Raw genomic sequence first — 18,378 nt, 5'->3', positions numbered from 1 at the left:
CTTGAGTGTAGGAGTTCAAGGTTACAGTGAGCTATGAACACGGCACTGCACTCCAGCCTAGGTTAAGAATAAGATTCTGCATCCAAAAAATAAAATGAGCAAAATGGCCAAAATGAATCCTTCTTACCAGTAATTATTTTAATGATAAATATGTTAAGCTCCAATCAAAAGAAAAAAAATTGAAGAATGTTTAAAAATACATAATCAACTTACAGCTCTCTGTAAGAAACTGGCTTTACATACAAAACACATAATAGGTTAAAAGTTAAAGGATGCAAAAAGATATTTCATGAAGAGAGTAACCAAATGGGAGCTGGGAAGGCAATATCAATATCAGGAAAAACACACTAAGTAAAAAAATTGTTATGAGACAAGAAAGGACTATGGATGAATTTTGGTAGTTTATGTGTTTCTACAAATTTACTTACTTTGTCTGTGTTATTTACCTTGTTGGTGTATAGTTGTTTATAGTATTATTTTATTACCCTTTTCATTTCTATAACATAAGTAGTAATGTCATATTGTACTCATAATGAATTGAATTATGAATTGAATTGAATCTTTTTCATTTATGAATTGAATCTTTTTCTTAATCAGTCTATAAAGGTTTTTTAAAAACTGAATTTCTTTACGTGTTATGGCTTTATTTGTACCAGGTTTTTTTTTTTTTTTAAATTGTACTGTAGGTTCTGGGGTACATGTGTAGATCATGCAGGGTTGTTGCATAGGTACATACGTGGCAATGTGGTTTGCTGCCTCCATCCCTCATATCATCTATATCTGGCATTTCTCCCCATGTTATCCCTCCCCAACCTCAGGTGTCCCTCCCCTACCCCCACCAACTGATCCTGGTGTATGATGCTCCCTCCCTGTGTCCATGTGTTCTCATTGTTCAACACTCGCCTATGAGTAAGAACATGCAGTGTTTGATTTTCTGTTCTTGTGTCAGTTTGCTGAGAATGATGGTTTCCAGATTCATCCATGTCCCTACAAAGGACACGAACTCATTGGTTTTTATGGCTGTGTAGTATTCCATGGTGATATGTGCCACATTTTCTTTGTCCAATCTGTCATTAATGGGCATGTGAATTAGTTTCAGGTCTTTGCTATTGTAAATAGCGCTGCAGTGAACATACGTGTGCATGTGTCTTTATAATAGAATGATTTATAATCCTTTGGGTATATACCCAGTAATGGGATTGCTGGGTCAAATGGAATTTCTATTTCTAAGTCTTTGAGGAATCGCCATACCGTCTTCCACAATGGTTGAACTAATTTACACTCCCACCAACAGTGTAAAACTGTTCCTATTTTTCCACAACCTCTCCAGCATCTGTTGTCTACAGATTTTTTAATGATCGCCATTCTAACTGGTGTGGGATGGTATCTCAATGTGGTTTTGATTTGCATTTCTCTGATGGCCAGTGATGATGAGCATTTTTTTATATGTTTGTTGGCCTGACGTATGTCTTCTTTTGTAAAGTGTCTGTTGATATCCTTTGCCCACTTTTGAATGGGCTTCTTTATTTTTTTCTTGTAAGTCTGTTTTAGTTATTTGTAGATTCTGGATATCAGCCCTTTGTCAGATGGGTAGACTGCAAAAATTTTTTCCCATTCTGTTGGTTGCCAGTTCGCTCTAATGAATGTTTCTTTTGCTGTACAGAAGCTCTGAAGTTTCATTAAATCCGATTTGTCTATTTTGGCTTTTGTTGCCAATGCTTTTGGTATTTTAGTCATGAAATCCTTGCCTATGCGGATGTCCTGAATGGTTTTGCCTAGGTTTTCTTCTAGAGCTTTTATGGTGTTAGGTCTTATGTTTAGATCTTTAATCCATCTGGAGTAATTGTAGTGTAAGGTGTCAGGAAGGGGTCCAGTTTCTGCTTTCTACACATGGCTAGCCAGATTTCCCAACACCATTTATTAAACAGAAAATCCTTTCCCCATTGCTGGTTTTTGGCAGGTTTGTCAAAGATCAGATGATTGTGGATGTGTGGTGCTGCTTCCAAGGCCTCTGTTTTGTTCCACTGGTCTGTATCTCTGTTTTGATACCAGTACCATGCTGTTTTGATTACTGTGGACTTGTAGTATATTTTGAAGTCAGGCAGTGTGATGCCGCCAGCTTTGTTCTTTTTGTTTAGGATTGTTTTGGCTCTGCAGGCTCTCTTTTGGTTCCACATAAAGTTTGAAGTGGTTTTTTCCAGTTTGGTGAAGAAGGTCATTGGTAGCTTGATGGGGACAGCATTGAATCTATAAGTTACTTTGGGCAATATGGCCATTTTCACGATACTGATTCTTCCTAACCATGAGCATGGAATGTTTTTCCATTTGTTTGTGTCCTCTCTTATTTCCTAGAGCAGTGGTGCCTAGTTTTCCTTGAAGAGGTCCTTTACATCCTTCGTTAGTTGTCTTCCAAGGTATTTTACTCTTTGTAGCAATTGTGAATGGGAGTTTGCTTTTGATTTGGCTCTTTGTTGTTGGTGTATAGAAATGCTTGTGATTTCTGCACATTGATTTTGTATCCTGAGACTTTGCTGAAGTTGCTTATCAGTTTCAGATTTTGGGCTGAGACAATGGGGTCTTCTAAATATACAATCATGTCATCTACAAATAGAGACAATTTGACTTCCTCCTTTCCTAATTGAATACCCTTTAATTCTTTTTCTTGCCTGACTGCTCTGGCTAGAACTTCCATTACTATATTGAATAGGAGTGGTGAGAGAGGGCATCCTTGCCTAGTGCCAAATTTCAAAGGGAATGCTTCCAGTTTTTGCCCACTCAGTATGATATTGGCTGTGGCTTTGTCATAAATAGCTGTATTATTTTGTGATATGTTCCATCGATACCTAGTTTATTGAGGGATTTTTAGCATAAAGGGCTACTGAATTTTGCTGAAGGCCTTCTCTGCATCTATTGAGACAATTATGTGGTTTTTGCCTTTGGTTTTGTGATGGCATATGTTTATGGACTTGTGTATGTTGAACCAGCCTTGCATCCCTGGGATGAAGTCCACTTGGTCACGATGAGTAAGCTTTTTGATTTACTCTTGCAATTGGTTTGCCCGTATTTTATTGAAGATTTTTGCATCGATGTTCATCATGGATATTGGCCTGAAGATTTCTTTTTTTTGTTGAGTCCCTGCCTGGTTTTGGTATCAGGATGATGTTGGTCTCATAAAATGAGTTAGGGAGGATTCCCTCTTTTTGTATTGTTTGGAATAGTTTCAGAAGGAATGGTACCAGCTACTCTTTGTACGTCTGGTAGAATTCGGCTGTAAACCCGTCTTGACCTGGACATTTTTTGGTTGTTAGGCTATTAATTGCTGCTTCAACTTCAGCCCCTATTATTGGTCTATTAAGGGTTTCAACTTCTTCCTGGTTTAGGCTCGGGAGGTTGCAAGTGTCCAGGAATTTTTCCATTTATTCCTGATTTACTGGTTTGTGTGCATAGAGTTGTTTGTAGTAATCTCTGATGGTAGTCTGTATTTCTGTGGAATCAGTGGTGATGTCCCCTTTATCGTTTTTTATTGCATCTATTTGATTCTCCTCTCTTTTCTTTTTTATTAGTCTGGCTAGCCATCTATTTTGTTGATCTTTTCAAAAAACCAGCTCCTGGATTTGTTGGTTTTTTGAAAGGTGTTTTATGTCTCCATCTCCTTCAGTTCTGCTCTGATCTTAGTTATTTCTTGTCTTCTACTAGCTTTTGAGTTTTTTTGATCTTGCTCCTCTAGCTCTTTCAATTTTGATGATAGGGTGCCGATTTCAGACATTTCCTTGCTTCTATAGGAATTTATTGCTATAAATTTCCCTCTATACACTGCTTTAAATGTGTCCCAGAGATTCTGGTATGTTGTGTCTTAATTCTTGATGGTTTTGATGAACATCTTTATTTCTGTCTTCCTTTCATTTTTAATCCAGTCGACATTCAGGAGCCAGTGGTTCAGTTTCCATGAGTTGTGTGGTTCTGAGTTAGTTTCTTAATCCTGAGTTCTAGTTTGATTGCACGGTGGTCTAAGAGACTGTTTGTGATTATTTCCATTCTTTTGCATTTGCTGAGGAGTGATTTACTTCCAATTATTTGGTCGACTTTAAAGTATGATGTGGTGCTTAGAGGAATGTATATTCAGTGGATTTGGGGTAGAGAATTCTGTAAATATCTATTAGGTCCGCTTGGTCCAGATCTGTGTTCAAGTCCTGGATTTCCTTGTTGACTTTCTGTCTTGTTGATCTAATATTGACACTGGAGTGTTAAAGTCTCCCAATATTATTGTGTGGGAGTCTAAGTCTCTTTGTAGGCCGTTAAAAACTTGCTTTATGTATCTGGGTGCTCCTGTATTAGGTGCATATATATTTAGGATAGTTAGCTCTTCTTGTTGTATTGATCTTTTTACCTATGTAATGCCTTTGTTTGTCTCTTTTGATCTTTGTTGGTTTGAAGTCCGTTTTATCAGAGACTAGGATTGCCACCCTTGCTTTTTTTTGTTCTCCATTTGCTTGGTAAATCTTCTTCCATCCCTTTGAGTCTGTTTATGCCTTGCACATAATATGTGTCTCCTGAATACAGCACACCAATTGTTCTTGGCTTTTTATCCTATTTACTAGTCTGTGTCTTTTGATTGGGGCATTTAGTCCATTTACATTTAATGTTAATATTGTTACATGTGAATTTGATCCTGCCATTTTGTTACTGGTTGGTCATTTAGCCCTTTGATTGCCACAATTTCTTCATTATGTCATCGGTCTTTACCATTTTGTTCTTTTTTGCAGTGGCTGGTACCAGTTGTTCTTTTCTGTGTTTAGTGCTTCCTTGAGGAGCTCTTGTAGGGCAGGTCTGGTAGTGATGAAATCTCTCAGCAATTGCTTGTCCATAAAGGATTTTATTTCTCCTTCACTTATGAAGCTTAGTTTGGATGGATATGAAATTCTAGGTGGACAGTTCTTTTCTTTAAGGATGTTAAATATTGACCCCCACTCTCTTCTGGCTTGTAGGGTTTCTCCTTAGAGATCTCTGGCTGCCCTTTGCATTTTTTCCTTCATTTCAACCCTGGTGAATCTGACAATTATGTGCCTTGGGGTTGCTCTTCTTGAGGAATATCTTTGTGGTGTTCTCTGTATCTCCTGAATTTGAATGTTGTCCTGTTTTGCTAGGTTGGGGAAGTTCTCCTGGATAATATGCTGAAGTGTTTTCCAGCTTGGATTCATTCTCTCCATCATGTTCCAGTAAACTGATCAAGCAGAGGCTGGGTCTTTTCACATAATCCCAAATTTCTTGGAGGCTTTGTTCATTTCTTTTCACTCTTTTTTCTCTTTTCTTGCCTTCTCATTTTATTTCATTGAGTTGATCTTCAATCTTTAATATCCTTTCTGCTGATGGATCGATGTGGCCATTGAAACATGTGTATGCTTCACAAAGTTCTTGTGCTGTGTTTTTCAACTCCATCATGTCATTTATGTTCATCTCTAAGCTGGTTATTCTAGTTAGTGTTTTGGCTAACCTTTTTGCAACGTTCTTAATTCCTTTGCATTGGGTTAGAACATGTTCCTTTAGCTCAGAGAAGTTTGTTATTACCCACCTTTTGAAGCCTGCTTCTGTTAATTCGTCAAATTCATTCTCCATCATGCTTTGTTCTCTTGCTGGTGAGGGGCTGGGATCTCGTGGCGGGGAAGAGGCATTCTGGTTTTTGATGGTTTCATCCATTTTACACTGTTTTTTCCCCATCTTGTTGGATTTACCTAACTTTGACCTCAGGTAGCTGCTTGGGGAGTGGCCTTTCCTATGTCTGCCTGCAGAGGCACTGCTGGGCTGCCACAGATTCAGTGGAGCTGCTGTGTATTTTTCCTGGGTCTTTTATCAGGAAAATTAGGCCGGCTTCTGCAATGGCAGTTGCCCTTCCTGCACCAAGCTCTATAGTTCCCGGTCTCTCTCTAACTGGTGTTCTGGCTGCGAAACGCTGAAGTGGGAGTTTTTTTGCCTGCTAGTCTTTGTGGGGAAGGGACTCACCCTGCCATATGGTGTGTTTCCCTGTTTTCAGTTCCCTTTCTTTTTGGGGGGCACGTAGCTCCATCCTGCCGCTTTCTGGCTTTCTTGGCATCAGCCAGTGCTTCCGCCTAGATCTCTGCTGACAGCCCCAGCACCAGGCAAGTTGCTGTTCAGCCCTGTTCAGGCAGGTCACAGAGGCTTTTCAGCCCGGCAAAGATCTCCTATTTGGTGGGTTGTAGAGGGCTTGGGTGGCACTGTATCCAAACCCAAGTCCTAGAGTGGGAGATCCCCCGGTCCTCCAGTTAGTTGCATGCACCTCCTGGGTGGGGCAGTGTCCCTCCTTGCCTCAACTTGCCCTATTTGGTTTATACCCACTGTCCAACCAGACCCACAAAATGAAACTGGTACCTAGTTTGGGTTTGTGGAGACCACTCAGCTTCTGTGTCTCTCTTGCTGGGAGCTGTGTTCCAGAGCTGCCTCTTATTCAGCCATCTTGGGATCCCCCTCAACAACCAATCTTTCTTCTTTTCTCATCTTGTTTGTTTTTCTTGCTTTATTGCACTGCTTTAAATCCTACTTTATAGGATTTCAAATCATTTACATTTGTAATGGATTTTAAAGACCCTGACTATAATCTGCCTGGGTTACTGTTTCATGTCTCCTGTTGGGTAAAATGTTTTACAGATGTCAATTAGGTAAAGCTGGTTGACAGTATTGTTCAAGGCTTCTATAGCCTTACTGACGTTCTGCCAGCTTGTTCTGTTAATTACTAAGAGGAGTGAGTGCTGAAGTCTTGTCTCCAAATATAACTGTGGATTTGTCTAGTTCTCTTTTCAGATCTCTGTTATTAATTCATGCATTTTGAAGCATGTTCTTGGGGCATAAATATTTATAATTTTTATATCTTGTTGGTAAATTGACTGCTGTGTATTTCTCTTTTCAGGGAGGAGAGGGAAATAAATGCAGCGGTGCCCATTTTCTTTGGCCATATTCTGTTGTTTAATTGCTGTTTCTTAAGCTGGATACCAAGCTCATTAATTTTTAGTGATTTTTATAACACTATTAAGGTAAATTAAAAAGGAAAGTAAAATGTGATCCTATAAGTATGCTTTTTTTAAAAAATCAGCAATGCCAACAGAGTCACAACGATCTCTTATCACCAATATTTTGATTACTTAAAACATCTATATCTTGGCCAGGAGTGGTGGCTCACATCTGTAATCCCAACATTTTGAGAGGCCAAGGCAGGCAGATCAATCAAAGTCAGGAGTTCAAGACTAGCCTGAACAGCATGGTGAAACCCCATCTCTACAAAAATACAAAAATTAGCCAGGCATGATGGAGGCTGCCTGTAATCCCAGCTACTCAAGAGGCTGAAGTGCGAGAATCGCTTGAACCCAGGAGGCAGAGGCTGCAGTGAGCCAAGTTGCTACCATTGCACTCCAGCCTGGAAAACAGAGTGATGAGACTCTGTCTTGGAAAAAATATATATATTTCCTATATTTGAACGTATCTTTCTCAAGTAGTTTTCTCTGAGATTAAAAATAACCACATTGAGTTCTACCTTATATGCATTTTAATGATGTTTTCCTTAACTCTCATTCAACATTTTAATGTATATTTGGCGTTTTCAAGATCTAATCCGCACTTAGGCCAACCTGCAAAATGCAACCTTAACAAAATGTTCTACATGGAATTTTCATTCATTAACTCTTTGCCCTTTAAAATACAGCCCACCAGCTGCTTCACTCTACTGAGAACCACTCAATGAAGACATCATATAAAAGGAAAATATTATTTACAGCTTGCCCACATGCACTGTACATCTGTGTTCATCTCAGATAAAAGGTTACAATGCAGGTCTAAAGGGTAATGTGAAAATTATTAACCAGCTTCAACTAAGTAAGGAATGTACTTATAGATCAAGGGCAAATGGAGAAATACAGTGGAGTCAAAAGCAAAGAGTATACGAACATAGTCATTACTATTAACTATAAACATTAATTTTCTTGAGATGTTACCATTGACTATTTTTTTTAAAAGGTGATTTTTTTATGACTGCTAAAAAAACCTCTCATTTCTTCTAGATTTCCTATCACATTTGTTGGTGGTAGTTTCTAACCTTTTCTATAACCAGAATATCATTCGTACCCCATTTACTCTCCAGCTGATGACCTTACTTTATTTACAAGGAAGAATAAGACCAGTTGATACACTCCATCAACTTCCCTTTGCTGTGTCTTAGCTATTTCCTGTGTATTCCCACACTGCTGAGGGGTATGACTTTCTCTGTCACCATCCTTTGGTTCAAATATATATCTTCTTTCCGCCAATGAGTTACTTTTTCAGTTGTGTCTTTGAGTTCCTATTTGCCTCTCTCTGCATACCACCATGCAAACTCTAGGATCCAAGTCATACCTAAATATGCCCCCTCACTCTTCAAACATTTTTAAAGCACCTAACTCATTGGATTACTATGAGACAGAAAGTTAAGTAAAAATCCAGCTCTCCTTTCAGGAAACTCACAAACTGTTGGGAAACATGAACAGGTAAACAAATAATTGTAATCAAGCGTAACAAAGTTAAGAGCAAGGGCATGTAAAATACAGTCATGTTATAAATGAAAGAGAACTTGATTCTGCTTGGTTAAAGAGATACTTCCTTTCTTTTATATCTTCATCAAGCCCATCCTATCTGACAGTTCTTTTCTTCTCCTCTTCCTAAAAATAGGCTCAGGTCTTAAACCCAGAAATCAATAACCCCATGATGCTTAAGCTAATACCACTCTAACATCCTCTTTACTGGCACTATTTTTTTTTTTCTTGAGACGGGGTCTCACTCCACTGCCAGTGCTGGAGGACAGTGGCATGATCACAGCTCACTGCAGCCTCACCTTCCCAGGCTCAGGTGATTCTCCCCTTCAGCCTCCTGAGTAGCTGGGGCTAGATGTGCACACAACCACACCCAGCTAATTTTTTGTAGAGACTGATTCTTGCCATGATGCTCAGGCTGGTCTTGAATGCCTGGGCTCAAGCAATCTGCCTGCCTCAGCCTCCCTAAGTGCTAGCATTACAGGCACAAGCCACTGCACCTGGCCTGGCACATTTTTGAAAAGGTTATTTACTGTCTTTCATTCACTATTTTTTAAGCAACTATAATCTTGCTTTTGGTTTCCTCCATTTTACTGACACCTCACCAAAGTCAAAGTCAAATAATCCTCTCAGCATATCTAACCACCTTTTCTCAGTTCTCTTCATTAGAGAAAGAAAAAAAAAAAAAATCTGTGCTACAAGGATCTCTGTGGAACTTACTCTCTTCTCAAAATTTTCTCCTTGACTTTTGATACTTCACTTCCCTGAAGCATTTTCTCCCTCTCTCCCCATTTCTGTTCAGTCTTCACTGATCCCGCCTCCTGTCAATGCTTGACAAAGAGAAGGATTAGCCAAGATCCCATTTTGAAACACAGCTTTTGACCTCTACTTTTTCTCTCCCCCAGCAAACTCATGATAATAAGCTCTAAAGTAGAGTGGAGTTCAGAAGGTCTGGCTTCAATTTTTGGTTCTATCACTGACTTCCTACCTATGCACCATGGCATGTTACCTCCTTGGACTCCATAAAAGAGAATGGCTTTCTAATATTCTTACCTATGCTACAATTCTAACTGAAAAGACCATCAGATTTCTAGTCCTAAATTATCTAATGCCCCAAATCCACATTAATGCCATTTAACGGAAGGCATAATATGTTAACACAGATAGGTTAAGAGTTTGAAATTTTTTTTAAAAGGTGATCCTTTGATTTCTTAAAAAAAAAAAAAAAAAGCCGCTAATTATTTCTAGATTCCCTATCAAATTTGTTAGCAGCAGTTTCTAATCACTAAAATTAAGTCTCCCAAACCAAAACCAACTATACTTTCTTTAAGTTACCTATTAGTATTTATGTGTTGGCGTCACCATTATCCTAAGCTTGATAGTCTTTCATTTGCGCATTCTCTCTCCCTAATTCCCAACCTTCGTGCAAGGCCTAATTCAAAGGGCATCTCTTCCATAAAGGGTTCGTTGACCTCTTCAGCTGGTTACATAGTCTTTCTCTCATCAGAAGACCCAAGACAATCTTGGTTTATATTCTGTTTTTTTTTTCCAGACACTGGTTTTGTGGGAGCAGGATTTATATCTGATTCTTCCTTGCATAACCTGTAGCACCTTGAACACTGTTTTGCTCAAAGCACTAAAAAAAACTCTGTAAGATTTGTTATCTGAACTTTGGACACAGAAGCCGTAGTAAAGTTGTCAAGAGTAGCAATCTTCTTTAAATAAAAATAACTATTTAAAGATGTATGATGATTTAGATGTTCTAACTCTAAAATATATAATGTTCTTCTTAAGCTAAGGAAGCAGAAGTTCTTTCCCAGTTCCTTCAAAATTCCAGTCAACTTGTAAGCACACTATAGAAAATAGTCTTTGCTATGTCACAATATTAATTTTTTTAAAGGCAGACGTACTAAAAAATGTACTCTTAAATATTTGGTTTTACAATTTGAGCATTTCTTTCTTATTTCCTTTGTTCATAAGACAAAGTATTTTGACAAACCATTAGGCCTACCATGAGAAGTGCAGATTAAACATAGCAATAACTGATGACTATCAGAACATTCAGCCAGTACATACTACATTATCATCTGCTCAGAAAATAATTTCCCAAAATTAAATATGCTGTCACTAATTTTAAGCTTCATTAATAAGCTTCCATGCATTGCTCAAAGATTTTATTTTTAAAGATGTAGTCTTCAATTGAGATAGCAAAACAAATTAAGGCAGGGAAAAAGGTTTCCAGCTTCCTTTATGACTAGGAAAAATTAAAATGCAGTTTAGCAGACAGAAGAACTAAAATTTCCTAAGAGTCTAAACCAGTAAAGTCAAGGTTTTCGCTTAATTCATCTTGACGATAAGATGTCTGGTGTGAGCCCTGACAAGCAGTACACAGCATAATTGTAAGAACATTAAATAAAACTGAGACATCTGTCTGAGGCCTCATTACTGTAGATGCAGAGAACAGAGTCTAACCTACCTGGCTTATCCCTCCAGAAGAGATCTTGTATGACTGCAACTTTTGCTTCAGCAACTCCGGATCACTGTGACGGAATGGGCACCCTGACAACAAAAAATAAGCCAGCACACAAACAAGGTTATTTACCCACAACTGAGCACAATACCACACTCGAGAGACCATCTAAGCTTCCCTTAGTTGTCTAGCAGCTTATTAATAAAAAAGGTAATTGCCCATGGGTACAGCTGCTTTCTTCTTTTTATCTAAATGATGACTTAGCTGTGTGGTTATCAGGGCACTACAGGCACAAGAGTTACATAAAACATTGCAGCATTCTCAGGCTAAGATGTCCATTCAACAGCAAGAAGGGAAATGGCTTTAATTACGTTCCTTGCTAACAAGCTCAAAGAATCACAAAATAGCTGCATAATGGTTTATTTTAAAACTTTATACAATCTTATTATGTTCTAGTCTAAAAAATACATAAAATGTATATGAGAGAAGGAAGATAATGTAAACAAGAAAAACATGCAAACTCTGAGAAATATAAACATTTAACATCATTTTCAAAGGTAAACTATATGCCTATTTCCTAAAGCATACAATCTGTAAAAATTTTTAAAGAATCATGGATGGAAATGAGATAAACAAATAAAAGGCTACTAGAAATATTCACATAAATAAGAATACAGAAGAAATATAAAAATTGTTTTAGGATAAAATCCATAAAATTTACATATTTTAATAAAAAACTGCAATGGTAAGTTTGAAATACTTACTTGAAAATTTAATATAGAAAAGTCTTATTTTCTTCAGTCATATAGACAGATCTGTAAGTTAATTAGAAATAACTGCATTTTTCACAAATTAGAAAATCTAGAGGAAATGAGCAAGTTCCAGGAAACATACAACCCTCTGAGACTGAACCAGGAAGTGAACATCTGGGCAGACCAATAAGGAGGTCTGAAATTAAATCAATAACAAAAAGCCTATCAACCAGAAAAAGCCCTGGAACAGGCAGATTCACAGCCAAATTCTACCAGATGTACAAATAAGAACTGGTACCAACCCTACCAAAACTATTCCAAAAAACTGAGAAGGAGAGACTCCCCATTAACTCAATTTATGAAGCTAGCATCACCCTGATACCAAAATCTGGCAGAGACACAATGAAAAAAGAAAACTTCTGGCCATTATCTCTGATGATAATGGAATCAAAAATCCTCAGCAAAATACTAGCAAACTGAATCCAGCAGCACATCAAAAAGCTAATTCACCATTATCAAATAATCTTTATTTCTGGGATGTGAGTCTGACTCAACACATGCAAATCAATAAAAGTGATTCATCATCACATCAACAGAATTAAAAACAAAAACCATATTATCATTTCAATAGACAGAAAAAGCTTTCAATAAAATCCAGTATCCCTTCATGATAAAAACTCTCAGAAAACCAGGTACCAAAGGAATATACCTCAAAATTATAAGAACTAACATCATACTGGGTGGGCAAAAGCTCAAATCATTCACCTTGAGAACTGGAACAAGACAAGGACGCCCACTCTCACCATTCTTATTCAAAATACTGCTAGAACTCCTAGCCAGAGCAATCAGGCTAAAGAAAGAAATAAAAGGCATGGTGGTTCACGCCTGTAATCCTAGCACTTTGGGAGGCCAAGGCAGGTAGATCACCTGAGGTCAGGAGTTTTGAGACCAGCCTGGCCAACACAGTGAAATCCCGTCTCTCCTAAAAATATAAAAAATTAGCCTGGCATGATGGTGCACAGCTGTAATCTCAGCTACTCAGGAGGCTGAAGCAGGAAAATCACTTGAACCCGGGAGGTGGAGGTTGCAGTGAGCTGAGATCATGCTATTGCATTTCAGCCTGGAGCAAAACTTCGTCTCAAAAAAGAAATAAAAAATATCCAAATAGAAAAAGAAGTCAAACTATCTTTCTTTTCTGATATGATTCTATACCTAGAAACCCCTAAAGAATCTGTCAAAAGGCTCCTAGAACTAATAAATAACTTCAGTGAAGTCATATTTGTACATATTAATGTACAAATATTAGTAGCATTTCTTTTTTCTTTGTTAGACAGAGTCTTAATCTGTCACCGGTGCAGTGGTGCAATCTCAGCTCACTGCAACCTCTGCCTCCTGGGTTTTGTAGTTCATGCAATTCTTGTATCTCAGCCTCCTGACTAGCTGGAATATAGGCACATGCCAGCATGCCTGGCTAATTTTTGTTTTTTAATTTCAGTAGAGATGAGGTTGCACCCTTTTGGCCAGGCTGGTCTTGAATTCCTGACCTCAAGTGATCTACCCACATTGGCCTCCCAAAGTACTGGTATTACTGGCATGATCTACCATGCCCAGCCTTAAAAATCAGTATCATTTCTATATACCAACAATGTTCAAGCTGAGAGCCAAACCATAAACGCAATGCTGTTTACAATAGGCACACACACACACACACACAAAATATCTGGGAATATATCTAAGCAAGGAAGTAAAGGTCTCTACAAGAAGAACTACAAATGCTGCGGAAAGAAATCAGAGACAACACAAACAGAAAAACGTTCCAGGCTCATGGATTGAAAGAATCAACATACCATCCTAAGTAATGTACAGATTCAGTATTATTCCTATCAAACTACCCATATTATTTTTCACAGAATAAGAAAACAACTATTCTAAAATTCATATGGAACTTAAAAGGAGCCTAAATAACCAAAGCAATCCTAAGCAAAAGGAACAAAGCCAGAGGCATCACTCTACCTAACTCCAAACTATACTACAAGGCTATCATAACTAAAACAGCATCATACTGGTACAAAAACAGACACACAAAAAAACACTAGGGGAAAAAAAAAAAAAAACAGAACATAATACCCAAGAACTGCGGGACAACTATAAAAGGTATAACATATGTGTAACTGAAATACCAAAAGGAAAAAAAAGAACAGAAGCACAGATGGGGAGAAAACATTTGCAAAAAAGAAATCTGATAAACTACTGTTATGCAAAATACACAATGAACTCTTGAAATTCAACATAAGAAAACGACCTGATTTTAAAATAGCAAAAGACCCTTCACCAAAGAAGACATACAGAAGGCAAGTATGCTTATGAAAAGGCTTCAACATAATGCCAGTAGGGTATTGTAAATAAAAACATGGATTGGAAGAATCAACATATCATCCTAAGTAATGTACAGATTACAAAGAAATACCCCTACACATCTATTAGAATGGCCAAAATACAAAACATGACAACACCAAATGCTTTAAGAATTTGTAGTGACATGAACTCTCATTCATCGCTGGTGGGAATGAAAAATGGTACAGCCACTTTGCCACTTTATGATCCAGTAATCCTGTTCTGTGGTATTAACCGAAACAAAATGAAAACTTCTATCTAACACAACAACCTCTACACAGATATTTACAGCACCTTAATCACAACTGTCAAAACTTGGAAGCAACTAAGATGTCCCTCAGAAGGTCAAAGAATAAATAATCTGTGGTGCATCTAGACAATGCGATATATATTCAGGGCAAAAAAGAAATCCATTAAGAAGCCAAGAAAAGATATGAAGGAAACTTAAATGCATATTAGCGAGTTCAGAAGTCAATTTGAAAAGGCTATATGATTCCAACTATATGACATTCCTTAAAAAGGCAGAACTATAGAGACAGTTAAAGGATAAGTGGTTGCCAGAGATTAGGGGGAGAAAAGGATGAACAGGTAAAACGCAGGATTTTTAGGGCAATGAAACTATTCTTCAGAATACTACAATGGTAGATACCTGTCATTAAAAATATGCCCAAACCCATATAATATACAACACCAAGAATTCACCCTAATGTAAACTATGGGCTTTGAATGATAATGATGTGTCAATGTAGGTTCATCGATTGTAACACATGTACAAGTGTGGTGTGGGATACTGACACTGATTCAGGTTGTACGTGTGTCAGGGTGTGGAGGTATATGGGAACTCTGAACTTACATGATTGTGCTGTGAACCTAAAACAGCTCTAAAAAATTGCTTATTAATTTTTTAAAAAGGGGTAAGTAAATTTTTCCAACAAATAATGAGTTTACTGAGTGCTAAGGATAATATTTCTTGAATGACAGAGTTTAACTTAAATACAAAATAGTAACAGAATGCACTGGGATAAACAAGATACAATTTAACAGAAATAAAGTTTTGCATTTAAACTAATAAAAACCAACTGATTAAGAGATGAATGCTAAAACCTGGACATTTACAGACAAATCCTTGGGAGTTTTACTTGGCCACAAGCTTAATCATAGGTTAACTGCCTGGTATGGCTGCTAGGTTAAGAAAAACCTCAGCCTTCCTCAACAGAAGTATCTGGATCTATGGTTTTCAAACTTTAGAAGACATAAAACTCACCCAGGGCACTTGCAAATAAAGTCTGATTTTATATGACAGAGGGTGGGCCCTGAGAATCTGCATTTCTAAAAAAGCACCTCAAGGGATTCTGACACAAGTGGTAAAAACCACTCAATGTACATTACCAAACCAGGAGTGGTGGCTCAGGCCTGTAATCCTAGCACTTTGTGGGTAGATCACCTGAGGCCAGGAATTAGAGACCAGCCTGGCCAAAAGGGCAAAACCCCGTCTCTACCAAAAATACAAAAAATTAGCCCAGTGGGTGCCTATAATCCCAGCTACTCAGAAGGATGAGGCAGGAAAATTCTGGAACCCAGGAGGCGGAGACTGCAGTGAGCCAAGATCATGCCTTTGCACTCCAACCTGGGAAACAACAGTGAAATTCCATCTCAAAAAAATTATCTATCTGTCTATCTATCTATCTATCTATCTATCTATCTGTCCATCCAGATCTCTCTCTCTCTCTCTCTCTCTACCTACCTACCTACCTACCTACCTATCTACCTATCTAAAACTAGTGCTGGCCACCTCTTTATCTATTAACTAATGAATGTATAGGTATTTTTTACTGCTTTGGACACATGGAATGTCTTTCTAAAAATATTGTTTATGATTATTTGATCTTCAACAGCCCAAAAGTGTGCAGTCTTTTGAAAAGTGTTTCATTTACAATTCTAAAACAAAAGCACTTCTCACACATACTATAGTAAGCTTTGGTAATCCAGGAGATTTACTGATATGAACTATTAAATCATTCTTGGATATACCAAACAAATGAGATGGTTTGTTTTTCTTTTTAACTAACTCGGGAAAATTGATAGTTATGGCTGATACCATGGCATGTTAAATTGCCCATTTAATCTTTTTGGTTCATCAGATGATGATGATGATGATGATGATGATGATGATGATGATGATGATAAGAAAAAAAAACCTACACTTTTCCTTAGTAATTAGCCTTTGGAATATTAATCTACTATTCCAAAATTAGAATATTCTAATTTCAAAAAGCTCTGTAAAACTTGTATCAACCATCTAAGACACTTGCAGAAAAAACTGCAGAAGAGTGAGACAGAACAGCAGAAAGGAGGAAATTGAGAACTGAAAAGCCTAATCCAACACAAACTGAAGTGCAGCTGAATGAATTTCTCTGGCCTGACCTAGTTCAGTAATAAGACAAATTGCTGTAAGAGTAACGGAGCTCTAGCTTGACAGTGATGACTGACATAAGCTACAAACTAGGTCCTGACAGTAATGCAAAAAGCCATTACATTGTTTCAGTGTTTCCAACGGAGCTCTTGGATTTCCGTACTTGGCCAGCATATCCACTGGAAGCACTTACCATGATAATCCCCGTGGCTTGGTGGATTGGATAGGATGATCTTCAAGCAACTGAAAGGTGTATAGTCTGTCCTCTTGCCTTCCTTTCCAAAGCTATGACGGATGTTGTAAGAGTAACCTTTATCAAACTGATTGGGAGAAAAAGAAAAAAGAGAAAGTCAGCCAATAATTATACTAGTGAGGTCAGCAACGCAAGCTAGAATCAAAGAGTGCAAAGTGATTATTTATAGAATAAATTCGGCATACATGGGCAGATGTATATTCATGCCATATATATTATTTGGGTCCTTTATGATACAAATAATTTTTTTTAAAAGGTACAAAACTTATAGAAAACAAATTTCTCAGGTGGAAGACAGCTAATATTACTTGCATGTTTAAACATAGAGAAAATTTTTCCCTGAGAATAACCAATTTGCCCTTCTTAGTTTGATTCCAAAGATTATACTAGGAGAAAATCAGTTTAGCCTCTTTTCTATCCACCTTCCCCTAATTCTCCATGAATTCCCATATCTACCCATTGTACTTCTGAAACATCTACTAACACAGTTAATCCTAGGCCAGGTGCAATGGCTCACGCCTGTAATCCCAGCACTTTAGGAGGCTAAGACAAGACAATCACTTGAGCTCAGGAGTTCAAGACCAGCCTGGGTAACATAGTGAGACTCCATCTCTACAAAAAAATTAAAAACTACCTGGGCATGGTTGCGTGCACCTGTAGTCCCAGCTACTCAGGAGCCTCAGGCAGAATCATCGCTTGAGCCCAAGAGGTTGAGGCCGCAGTGAGAAATGATTGTGCCACTGCACTTGAGCCTGGGCAATATAGTGAGACCCTGTCTCAAAATCTAATAAAAATCATCATCATCAACATCATCCCTTCCCCTGGATTTCCACTATACAGAGTAATCAGCAAATGCTTAAGGAATGAAATGCTACAACTGCCTCCTACCCGGAATCCTTGCCTCCATGTTCATAAAACAAGCTAATGAGACCAAAGGGACTTTAAATTGGGTCAGACAGGAGAACAAAAGGAACCAGCATATAATGAAAAGTGACCAGGTGCCAGGCATTTTGCTTTTAAAAATATAATCCCAAGAGGGATCCAAGATGGCAGATTAGGAGCAGCTCAGGATTACAGCTCCCAGAGGTGTGGAGGGTGAGTGGATGCCGCATTTCCAGAAGAATTTTTATTGCCCACAGACCAGGAGATTCCCAGGCGGAGGAGCCCCATAGGTCACCAGCACGACTGGTTTGGCCCCGGCAGCTGTTTTGGCTGGCGTGGCTGCTTTGCTGGCGCGCCGGTGTAATGGTTCTCCATAAAAAATACACGGGTCCAGGGGCCGTTTTAGCTGGAGACTGGAGCTCCTGGGAGACAGAGTCACCCATTCATCTGATTAAAAAGGGGACTGAAACAGGGAGCCAGGCCAGGAGATTCCTGGGCAAAAAAGTTCCACGAATCTCAGCGCGGCTGTTTCAGCCAGTGCAGTGGGTGGCGGCATGGGAAATCACACAGATCCCGGCGCCTTTTCAACAGGCGACAGGAACACCCGAGAGACAGTTGACTGTTCAACTAAAAAAAAAAAAAAAAAA

General features: G+C 38.3%; 1 protein-coding gene across 1 annotated transcript in view; it reads right to left on the bottom strand.

Moving 5' to 3' along the window:
* PRIM2 (DNA primase subunit 2) overlaps positions 1 to 18,378 on the bottom strand; it is a 329,319-nt gene that overhangs the window by 22,483 nt on the left and 288,458 nt on the right. The window contains exons 14-15 of the mRNA XM_032299377.1: positions 16,790 to 16,916; positions 11,044 to 11,126 (exon numbers count right to left, since the gene is read on the bottom strand). Coding sequence (XP_032155268.1) covers positions 11,044 to 11,126; positions 16,790 to 16,916 — 210 coding nt within the window. The remainder of the gene's footprint in view (positions 1 to 11,043; positions 11,127 to 16,789; positions 16,917 to 18,378) is intronic.

Source organism: Sapajus apella, unplaced genomic scaffold, assembly GCF_009761245.1.
Source record: "Sapajus apella isolate SASKATOON/1434 unplaced genomic scaffold, GSC_monkey_1.0 scaffold41, whole genome shotgun sequence".
NCBI lineage: Eukaryota > Metazoa > Chordata > Mammalia > Primates > Cebidae > Sapajus > Sapajus apella.
The sequence above is the reverse complement of the archived record's forward strand: the minus strand, read 5'-3'. Positions and strand labels throughout refer to the sequence as shown.